The sequence below is a fragment of the Salvia miltiorrhiza genome, chromosome 4, assembly GCF_028751815.1.
Source record: "Salvia miltiorrhiza cultivar Shanhuang (shh) chromosome 4, IMPLAD_Smil_shh, whole genome shotgun sequence".
NCBI classification, from domain to species: Eukaryota; Viridiplantae; Streptophyta; class Magnoliopsida; order Lamiales; family Lamiaceae; genus Salvia; species Salvia miltiorrhiza.
The window spans coordinates 7081864-7093239 of record NC_080390.1 but is presented as its reverse complement, the minus strand read 5'-3'; the positions used below and the strand labels follow the sequence as shown (position 1 = coordinate 7093239).

The following is an 11376-nucleotide window of genomic DNA, read 5'->3' as shown; positions in this document are numbered from 1 at the left end:
TTCATTTTCAACCTCCAAAAACACCCAACCAAACATGAACTTAGGATTAATCTACCTAAAAAAAATAATAAAAGTAATGCATGTTTACTTTGATAAATTGAACTTTGAAATATCGCACTAAACACTCTCTTAAAGTAATATAAAATACAAATTTCAAAGAGTGATGGTAGTATAGTTGGAACTACTAAGGCTATGTTTACTTTGATGGATAAATTTATCAATGGAAAATGATGGATAACACAAATTTATGCCTTTAAATGTCTTCTTCATTTTTGACACAAAAGAGATACTCACCATTTTTCCTTCCTTATTTTCACTTCAATGATGGATAATATTATCACACCAAAAATTGAGGAATAATATTATCCATCTTTGAAGTGAAAATAAAAAAGTAAAAATGATCAGCATCTCTTTTGTGTCAAATGTTGGAAAAAGAAGAAGACATTTAAAGGCATAAATTTATGTTATCTATCATTTTCCATGGATAAATTTATCCATCAAAGTAAACACAGCTTAAAAGAAAAAATTGCCCAAGCACAACAAAAATGCATGCTCATAAATCAATTCAACAGGGAATTATGAATCTCACTAGACATCGCAGTCAAATAATAAAGCAACACATTTTTTTTAATGTGACAACTCATAGAAAGATTAAATACATTGAATCATAAAGAAAACACGCACCCTACTTGTTCTACATTGCAACATACATTTTACTACTGCACAAACTTGTGCTTAATTCTATTCAAACAAGCTCAAAACATAATTTGTTTCCAACTCCAACTCAAAAGGACTGAAATACAGTAATTTCAATTCATTTACATCCCCTATCCTTGTTTGAGAATGCACTACAAACCTCAATCTTCATCCAACAGACCTGTTAAACCTGATTTGACCACTAATGCGAAGAACGGATACAGAGAGCATTGTATGTATATGATGTACAAGATTTAGAATACTCTGCAGTAATCAACAGAGAAATGAAATTGAGTCCTGAAATTTGAAAAGGTAAGACGATAAGCAAAACCGCAGAGAATCAAGGTCAACAGAGGCAGAATCACCTATACAAAAAGAGCTCTTATCTTACAAATTCTTTTGCCTATTATATCCCAAATTATTCATTAGTGACGATGTAGATACAAAACGAGAAAAACACTTTTCAAAGAGCATCTTCAGATTGTATTTCCAGAAAGGGATAATATCCTGCTCAACTCCCAGATCCATAATCCATGGCAAATTATCCACTAATTGTGATGATAATTACAATTTTCAATGGAAATAGACTATTGGAGTAGTGGGAGATCATTAACATGAAGATTCTAGATGTAAAATTAGTACAATATTATATATATAGGAATTAAGTGTAGTGGCATCCCTACAGGTAGCAGAAATGGCAGCATACTAATGTCCATTGGCACAAACAAAGACTCAAAAAATCTATCATAACATTTTTCTCTAACTTTCCGTTGTCGAGATAGTGAGTCAACCAAGAAACACACACGAAACGTGGAGCCTTAAGAGCATATTGACCATTCTCCATCTTTTATATAGAAGCATCAAGTACTGTTAGACCATTCATTACACCAAGGCCAGCAGAAAGATGGGAAAAGAGAAATAATCATTAATATATTGTTGCAATCATTATACTAAAGACCTCTCGGTTGGGAATTCAGCTTAGTCAAAAGACTGAAACACGACATATCAAAACCAGGTAAAGAATGAATTTGCAACTGCCACCAAAACAAAGAAACATTTTAACAAGTTATGAAGGAAGGGTCATGGTGTATCAGTAAGTTTCAAGTAGCTTCTAAATGAAGATCGAGACTCATGCTCATATGAAAATCATCTACGGACATGGACTTCAAACTCAAGTGTTCTAACTTTGAAAGTTAAGGTAGAAACAGTTAGGATAGCAAGACTAAGCCCTTCGAAAGTATGGTTCTCTAAATTCAAGCAGCTGTGCCTCTGTTTTTCGTTCATCTTGTTCATGTTCCCAACATATTATCCCCCGGGGGGTATACCATATGCATTGCCAGTTGCTTACATCACGCTGACAACAAAACCATCAGTAGCAAAATTCAGATTATCATAATGCACAAGGTTCACACAAATTTGGAGTGTTGGAAAGGGTGATTTTCACGTTTTAAATAATTTAATCAGCCTTCTTCCACTGGGGAAATCCATAATGAGAATGACTTAAGCCAACCATTCATGTTCAAATATATTTAAATCAGCCATCTTTCACACAGGGAATCCAATAACAAGAATTGTGTAAGTTGACTTGTTGACTTATAGCCCCAAATATCAAGTAATATATGATTAATCACACACTTAAAGAAGAAACTCAATGGTTCAAACTACTAAATGGAATGACAGGCTATCATATCACATTCTTCTGCACACATTTTATTCCATAAGCACCTTAAAATATACAGTTCAACATTGATATTTGCAGAGTAGCCAAATCAATATGCATATCTACTAAATGGAACAAGAAAATGGTTATTATAGATACCTGACCGTGTTCCTGATCTCGAGCTTCCACTCCCTAGCCAACATGGAAGCAAACCAGTTTCCCTATCATAAAGTTATATAATGCTTCAATCACATCAACTTCCTCTTCACATCTACCTCAACTCTCCAAATTCAAGCCCATAGCTCCCATCATTTTGCAAACTCATATCAAACACTTCTGAATCCAATTTCTGACCCTTCTTTACACCATTACTCCTCCTAATTTCTGTAGGAGAACCACCCCGAACGCGATCCTTCCTATCATAAATCCCTAAATTTCCAGAATCCATTCTTTCTGATTCAGCACTCTTGTACATTTTCCGATTTCCCTTCTTCCTAAATTTCCCCTTAATGTCTCGATTTTGGCCTTCCTTCGCCGCACCATCCGAGCTTCTCAGCTCAATACCTCCCACATTTCCTCCCAAATCCGTTTTCTCAACATTTGCCCTAACCCGGCCCGAATCCAAATCTTCTCCCAAACCGGAGCCCTCAAATCCGTCCGAATTAGTATCCGATTTCCCCGTTTTGCGATACGGTTGAATGCTATGAACAACCCCTTTCGGGAAGAATCGGGAAGAGGGCAAGCCATTATCGTGCCGGAACAATTCCGGGCCGTCCCTTTCAGACCACAAATCAAGCCCACCGGGCTTCTGAAACCTATCCGCCAGCACCTTCAATTGCTCGTCCGCGCTGACCGAGAACAAGTTGGGCGGCTTCTCGACGGCCTCCCAGGGCCGTTCGAGCTCGGAGACGGCGGCCTTCAGCTCGGCCCGTTTCCTCATCTCGTATATCTGCCGTTCTCGGGCCAAGCGGGCTTTGAGCAGCTGCTTCGCTTTCTTTGCCTGCATCCTCTTCCACTGCCACTTCGAGACCCCTCCCGGGTAGGTCCGGGGCCCGCCGCCCATCCGAATCGGCGTCGTTTTGAGGGAGAGGTGCGATAGTTTTTTGGCGAGGCACAGTGATTGGGCCCATATCGGACCGCCGGAAAGGGCTTTTCCTGATGAGAGAGATTGCGGCGTTGCCGGAACTGAGAGAGACAATGGCAAGATTGACATGCTAGTTTATATGCACGGTGCAAATTGTTGTGCAAAAATGTCGAGGGAGCTCTGAGTGTGTGAGAGAGAGAGACGATGAATAGACGATGAGAAAAGGATTCGAGAAAATCTACTGGTTTTGGGTGAATTGGGATTTGAATTTGGTAGTAATTCTATTCATAGCCCCATTTTACTCGTTACAGCCACCTATTTAAAATAATAGTAATAAATAATTATTATAAATTTATAATTTTACCCTATAATTCATAGCTGCAAAATTATATACCCACGAATTTCAATTTTTTCGAAAAACTTATAAAGAAGCCCAATCTAATTTCATTGCACTCTACGCTCTTTTTTTTTTTTTTTTTTTTTTTTGAGAGCAAAATTGGGACTGACATTAACTCAAACCAGTAAAGTTCAACACAAACGGCAAAGCCTCAGCGGAAACAAGAGAAAAACGATCATGCAAAGCATGCTTGGCAAGACTATCGGCAAAAGAATTTTCACTCCTAGGCGCCCAGCTGAACTGAATCTGTACGAAAGAATCCATCAGAGTATAGATCTGTCTGAGGGTATTGCCTAAATAAGAAAAGTCATCCTCCCGTTTGCAAAGGCGCCAATAAAGAAGTTGGCAATCAGTCTCCAGAATAGCTTTGGTAAACCCCTTTTCAGCGCAAAGACGAAGTCCCTCCAGGATAGCCCGAGCCTCCCCCTCCTCCACCGTGAAAGCACCTGCGAGAAAGCCACTCCTGTTTCCCAACAGAACATTCTCTGCATCAAACATAACATGTCGCAGCCCGAAAACCCGACGCTAGTGATAGCGGGGTACGAGTATCGATACGACTATTTTTAAAGAATAAAAGATAAGAAGAACTAGGTGAACGTCATGCGGAAGCTCACATCAAAGCATGCTAAGGAAAATCTTCATAAAATTAGCCCAAGGGTAAAAACGTCAACATTGTCATAACTTTTTAATTATCAGGAATTTCACGAACAAAAGCAAAACGGGTATAGCTCATTTTTCATAAGGAAGCATAATATGCAGAGTATCGCAGCAAAAGACGAACCGATTATATGTATGAAGACACATAACCGTGAGTGTATTGATTGGTCTCAAAAGAAAACTAAGTATCTCACACATCAAAACTCTAATATCATAAAGGCAAAGTAGAAATTCAAAATACATCGATTGAAACTCTCCCCCACCAGCACCAGACCTATCTCGCTCCCTGCTTAGCCTGCACATTTAGAAATACATGCAGGGCGTGAGTACATAATACTCAGTGGGCAAAAGCCGAAAAACAAGAAGGGTGCTCTTAGAGCTATAAGTTTGAAGTTTGCCACATCTCAGCAATACACAGAAATAAGTTAGTATTAAATGAATCTGTGCATGCAGTTTTCATAATCAAGATATCATAAATAAACGATAGCGCTATCAAAGTACTCATCATGCATGTACCACATCTACAACTCATCATAATCAAAGGTACTGAGAAGTAGGCCTCCCTCTCAAGTACCGTGACCGGCCGACCCGAAGACGGCTCGCAGTCACCTCTGTGCACAAAATTCCGCTTGTGGCAGGACCGAATTCGTCTCATCAGTAGAGGGTAACACACAAGTCAACATCAAAAATTGGCAAGTCAAACAGTTCTCAAATATCATTTATCTCAAAACATTTGTTAATCTCGTAACATCATAAAATCATTTTAGAAAGCTCATATGATAAACGTATACTCAAAATATTGCCCACCTGAAGTCCTTCGCTAATCCTGGAAAGAAATCAGGCAACTTACTTCTTCGTCTCGCTCGGGCCTTCATATGTCATCATCACATCGTCATCGTCATCGAAGGTTCATGTGATAAAACAAACCTTAGTCAGAAACTCAATTTCTAAATCCAAACTCATCTTAATTATAACTTCTCACTCAACGTCTGTTTACCCATTAAAACTCAATCCCTAGGTATACTCGGCTTCTAAGGATTCACACGTCCTATTTTCGACTTAACTCTCGACTCGGCTCAAACTCATAGCAATCAAGCACTTAAACAAGTATAAACACTTAAGCATATGAAAAACACACATAGACAAGTCAAAAATAAACTTCACTCTGCACTGACTCAACTTTAAAACCTCACCAGACTCTGTACAGAACTCTACTGGGGTCATAAATTATACCAAAAGAAACCTCTTTGAGTCTAGTTTCATTTAAAAAAAATTATGATCAAAAACTCCAAGTATTTTAGGAGATATGACTGTTTTACTACAGTCTACCATATTCGGCAGTTTTTAGCAACCGAAAATTTTGATTTTTTAAAAATAGTAAACGTTGTCAAAAGGGTCTGAAATTTGGTGGGTACTTAGCTAAGACACTCAGGTCCCAACCATAAAATTGGGGTTCCATAATGCTAAGGAAAGCTACTGGAAACGATGACTCTATTGGCAACTCACCGAACAATTCGGCAGAACGTAGTAGTTTTAGTTTTACATTTTATAAAAATAGCAACCGAAGTCCAAATGACTTGAAATTTTACCGGTATGCTCAAAACGCTCAAATATACTTACCATAAAATTTTCATGGTGTTTGGGTATCAAAAACCCCTCGAAAACAGTAGGTCAGTGCGTCGTGAAAAACGACTCCGAAACATACACACAAGCAAACATGCTCAACTCAACATTTCATACAAAGCAAACTCATCAAAGCTCATTTTAAGCACTTATAGCACTTAAAAACATTCAAATACAACAAAATACTCATAATACTCAATCTCGACTCTTTTCTTTCATCATCAACTCAAATCTCATAGAAAACACTTCAACGAACGCATCAAACAAATTCTCTTTTCAATTTCATGCTCGAAAATTACTCAAATACTCAAATATGATCTTTTACATCATATAACTCATTATTCACATATTCATTCTCTTTTTATCATGTAAACTATATTTTAATGAAAATCCATGTATCAACATAAAACTCTCAACAAAACATGGATAAAGTTCACATAATGATCATAGAGCAATTTGATCTCATTTTATCAAGCATCAAACTCACATCATACAAGAACTCAAAACTCATACAAACTAAATTAAGCCAAAATTTTATTTAGCCTACAATAGACTTAATCAAATGTACAAAGACACTACTATCATGCTTAAAAACATATATCTTAAGCAAAATCACTTAAATAACACATAGACCAAAAAGTCCTAATTTTTACTACACTAACTCTTTGAAATTTTTATAAACACATATGAATCTTTAATCTACTCAAGATCTCTCATTTTTAACCAATTAATCTCACATATAAACCATCAATTCACAAATTAGAGCATGAATACACATATCCCTAATTTTATTAAACTAACTCATATCAAAATCATCAATTGACCTCATATACTCAAATCACTCCATCAATCATCATCAAATACATCTCATGGACTCATCTACATCATCAATTCACCATTTAAATCATTGACTCAAAAGTTCCCATTTTTGGATAAACTAACTTCCATCGAAGTTTCACATCTCAAGACACATATATCACAACATACATCAATCATCAACAAACATCATATAAATCTCATTTTTCACCCCAAATCAAGAAAAGAAAAAGAAAAATTTTAAAGGGGTGAAGACCCACTTTTTTCGAAAATTAAGGAAATAGGGAGGGGGTGATTTTCTTGCTTCAATCTTTCAAGAATACACAAACAACATCCTTCAAGCAAGATTCATGGAAAAACATGGTCACTTACCCAAATTCTTACCAAAGTTCACACTTTCTCACTCTAACTTTGGAGCTCTTCTTCAAGGATTCTCTTGATTATAAGTGGCTAGAATGTGTTTATGGAATATTTTAGAGTGGTTTGAGGTGTTTGGTAATATTTTTGGAAGCTTCGAAGGTTTTCATCAATGGAGGAAAATGGTGGAAATGAGAGATGAAGGAGATGAGTGTGTGTGTTGGGCGAAAATTGTGAGTGAGGGAGAGAGGTGAGTTGGTCGAAAATTTCAAGTGAGGGAGAGAGAATTGGCTTTACAAGATTTAATTTGATCTTGTGTATCTTTAAAGAGATTTGAGATCTTAGGGAATATTTGGCAATTAAAGCATGATCTCTCTCACTCTAATCTCTCTCTCACTCTAATCTCTACACTCTCAATCTCTACTCTCTCAATAATACACTCTCAATCTCTACTCTCTCAATCTCTACACTTAGCAATTTGAGGCATTTAACATATGGTAGAGAAATTAAAATAAAGTGTGAGAAGGGTGATTAAATATTAATCACAATAACTATGGAAATGTCACTCATTAATAAGGTACCATAGTATAATTATTCATGTGACCAAAATAATAATTATAGCACTATTATTAGTGTACTCACTCAATTATAATATTCCTCTTCGTAGGAAAAATAATTTAAAAAATATTATGCTTGGAAAAATTTTCATAAACCGGCATCATTCGATTTCTCGATAAAAATTAAACCACACTTGCTTTGGAAACTTAATCAAAATTCCAAATGCTAAAGTCTCAAATAAAAATCATAATAACTTGGTCACAGTGACACACATCACGAAAATCACATAATCAATCAGTCACGTAATTTCACATAACGTCACATCAAAGCAGTCGGCAAATACAAACAAACTAGACGTCTCTCGGACCGACTCTTTTCATCAAGGTTCTCACTCTTTCTTCCTCGACTCTATGTCAACTCATTATTCCTATTTTCTTAATAGGACAGTAAACCTCTGATAACTCGGTATCTGGTAAATCTATTCCCGGTAGTCGGAAATAAAATAAAATCTCAACTCAATTCAATCAGCATCTCTATCTCAACTCATTTCTCGTATCTCATCACTCTAACTCCATCATTGGTTTATTCACTCGTATCTCTATTTAAAAGACAAACTGTCTTATCTGGTCATAAAAAATAAGTAGTCTCGCATCTCGATATCTCAGTACTCTCAATAGTGTTAAGACACTATCTCACAACATAGGAAAAGTACGGGGTGTTACATAACAGCCCCAATTCCAACTCCAATCCCAAAACCAATCGCAACATCACACTTGATTTTCACCTGAGTATTTCGGCTACAGAAAATCTGGGCAGGTTTGGGACCCATTTCGGGGGAGCTAACTGGTTCATCCAAATCGCACGTTGTGAGATCTTGAAGCAGTCGAAGTGAGTAAGAGATTTGTCTTGAAAAAGCAACAAGTTGCGAGAATACCAAATAGTCCAAGCCAGATTAGCAAAAGTTTGATGAACTTCTTTGTTCGGCACCAGCCTAATTCGATCAATCCACTCTTTTATGGAACAGAATTCCGTCGAGTTCAGCGGAGGAAGACGAAGAGGAGACGTCTCCCAAAGAAAAGCGACCCATGGACAATCACGAAGAGCATGCTCAGTAGTTTCCATGTCTTCTCCGCAACGGCGATATATTGGATCAACAGAAATAGATCGATCGAGGAGAGCGCCCGACGTAGGAAGAGCCCCAACCAAACTTTTCCAAAGGAAAAATTTAACCTTTGGTATAACCTCTAGTGCCCAAACCCAGTTCCATAAACTAGTATTGTCGATTGAAGTCGAAGCAAGATTCCGGTTTCTAAGAGAACAAGCCAAGAGATATCCAAATTTCACAGAGTACATGTTGCTCCTTCCACTAGGCCAAAAAGGTCTATCCGGAATAGAGGGGTTAACAGATAGATTATCAGTGAACTTCCATAAATCTTCCCCGGGGAGGATGTTAGCCAACTTTGACATATCCCAACTTGGCTGATTATCCAACAGAAGGTCAGCCACCCTATAGTTCGCCCATCTGTCATGAACTCGAGCAGTCTGAAATTTGCCAAAACCATCCGGCAACCAAGCATCCAACCCAATACGAATTCTAGAACCATCCCCCATTCGCCAAGCAATTCCTTCAACAAGGAGATCACGTCCAACTAGTAAGCTTTTCCATACAAAAGATGGATTATGGGCTTTACTAGCAAGGAGGATGTCCGCTCGAGGGAAATATCTTGCTTTGAGAGATCGAGCTAACAAAGTGGATCCATTCTGCAGAATTCGCCACGCCTGTTTTGCCAACATTGCCTGGTTAAATAAACCGATATCTCTGAATCCCATTCCCCCCTCGTTCTTTGGGGTGCACAACTTCCTCCAACTTTTCCAATGAATTCTTATTTCCTCATTCTTTTGGCCCCAGAAAAAAACTCGCAGCCACACTATTCAATCTCTAGCAGATTTGATCAGGGAGAGCGAAGCAGCTCATGAGGTAAGTAGGTATGGATTGTAGAACGGACTTAATCAACACTGTTTTTCCAGCCCCCGATAAGAAACGCCTCTTCCAATCTTTAGATTTTTTCCTCGTGCGGTCTACAAGCATCTGAAAAATCTCCACTTTTGATCTCCCCACAACACAAGGGATTCCAAGATACTTACCGTGCTGCCTTTCACACTGAACTCCCAGCTGATTGGCCAGCTTTTGCCTCGTCTGTGCTAGAACACCCCCACTAAACGAGATGGCAGATTTTTCAAGGTTCACCTGTTGCCCCGAAGCACCTTCATACTGGATCAAAGTATCCCTCACAACAGCAATCTCCTCAGAACAGGCTCTGCCAAAGATTATGCAATCGTCTGCAAATAAGAGGTGGCTCACCCGAGGGGTCATTTTGCGCAGACGCGTACCATGAATAAGATGACTAGCCTCCGCTTGTCGAAGAAGACCGGAAAGGGCTTCTGCACAGAAAAGAAACAGGAACGGCGACAAAGGGTCACCTTGCCGAAGGCCTCGACTAGGTTCAAAAGAATCTCCTGGACTGCCATTCACTAAAACACGGAAAGAAACAGTGGAAACACAACGCATAATAAGATCCACAAGAGAAAAGTGAAAACCAAGTTGTCTCATCATAGCTTCTAAAAAGCCCCATTCCACCCTGTCATAGGCCTTCGCCATATCTAGTTTAAAAGCAAAGCAACCCTTAGACTTAGCTTTGTTCGATTTCATCATATGGAAAATTTCAAACGCTAGCAAAGCATTATCAGTGATTTGACGTCCTGGGACAAAAGCAGATTGGTTCTCAGAAATGATGGAAGTGAGACAAACTTTGAGTCTATTTGTAATGACCTTAGAAATGAGTTTATAAATAACATTATAAAGACTAATGGGCCTAAAATCAGCTGGGAGACAACAATTTTTCTTTTTTGGGATTAAACATATGAAAGTGGAGTTAATGGGGCTAGGATCAGCACCATTATTAAGAACATCGAGGATCATAGAAATCACATCGTTTTTAGCATGAGACCAACAAGACGAGTAAAAAATAATCGGCATACCGTCAGGCCCAGGGGCCTTAAGAGGAGGCATTTGTTTCAAGGCTTGAGTAATCTCATCCGCTGTGTATGGCCTGGTTAGCATGTTGTTCATTTCCTCAGTCACCACCGGCTCGATGGAACGAAGGATGTCCTCAGGATTCTGATTTGGGCCAGCCGAAAAGAGCTCCTGAAAGTTATGTCGTAAGATGATCTCCATTTCGTCATGTTTTTTAGCAACAGTCCCATCCCTCCTCTGAATTTTTCGAATATGATTGCGCTTTTTCCGACCATTAGCCACTCTATGAAAGTATCCCGTATTTCTGTCTCCCTCTGAGAGCCACTCCGCTCTAGACCGCTGTTTCCACATGAGTTCCTCTTTGTTCAGTAGGTCATCCAGCTCCTCCTCCACATTCCTTTGTTTTTCCTTTGTGGTAGCATCACAATGGGTCTTCTGAAGATCAGCAAGATTCTTCCTGAGTTCATCGCATCTTTTCCTAATGTGTCCAAATT

At 38.5% G+C, this 11376-nt stretch overlaps 2 protein-coding genes across 4 annotated transcripts; both read right to left on the bottom strand.

Annotated features, from left to right (window-relative positions):
* Nucleotides 1-606: 606 nt before the first annotated feature.
* Nucleotides 607-3753, bottom strand: LOC131022496 (probable DEAD-box ATP-dependent RNA helicase 48). 3 transcript variants are annotated; one of them, XM_057952007.1, is made up of 2 exons: nucleotides 2516-3753; nucleotides 607-2050 (listed from the first exon to the last, which is right to left on the bottom strand). In XM_057952007.1, exon 1 carries the CDS (start codon nucleotides 3567-3569, stop codon nucleotides 2628-2630), a length of 942 nt encoding a protein of 313 aa, XP_057807990.1. In that variant the 5' UTR covers nucleotides 3570-3753; the 3' UTR covers nucleotides 607-2050; nucleotides 2516-2627. The 3 variants fall into 3 exon arrangements, with proteins under 3 accessions (XP_057807990.1, XP_057807991.1, XP_057807988.1); XM_057952008.1 differs by having other exon boundaries at nucleotides 607-960; XM_057952005.1 differs by having other exon boundaries at nucleotides 607-993; nucleotides 2516-3750.
* Nucleotides 3754-3948: 195 nt separating this feature from the next.
* LOC131022916 (uncharacterized) lies at nucleotides 3949-9678 on the bottom strand. The gene is made up of 2 exons (XM_057952458.1): nucleotides 8633-9678; nucleotides 3949-4300 (listed from the first exon to the last, which is right to left on the bottom strand). Exons 1-2 carry the CDS (start codon nucleotides 9676-9678, stop codon nucleotides 3949-3951), a joined length of 1398 nt encoding a protein of 465 aa, XP_057808441.1.
* Between the last annotated feature and the right edge of the window lie 1698 nt (nucleotides 9679-11376).

What these genes read in the sequence shown, in the direction of transcription:
- LOC131022496 (XM_057952007.1), bottom strand. Translation starts at nt 3,569, where the DNA reads ATGTCAATCTTGCCATTGTCTCTCTCAGTTCCGGCAACGCCGCAATCT.
- LOC131022916 (XM_057952458.1), bottom strand. Translation starts at nt 9,678, where the DNA reads ATGGGATTCAGAGATATCGGTTTATTTAACCAGGCAATGTTGGCAAAA. An exon ending in TCTGTAGCCGAAATACTCAG is followed by an intron (nt 4,301 to 8,632) that starts GTGAAAATCAAG and finishes GTTGGGAAACAG; the next exon opens with GAGTGGCTTTCTCGCAGGTG.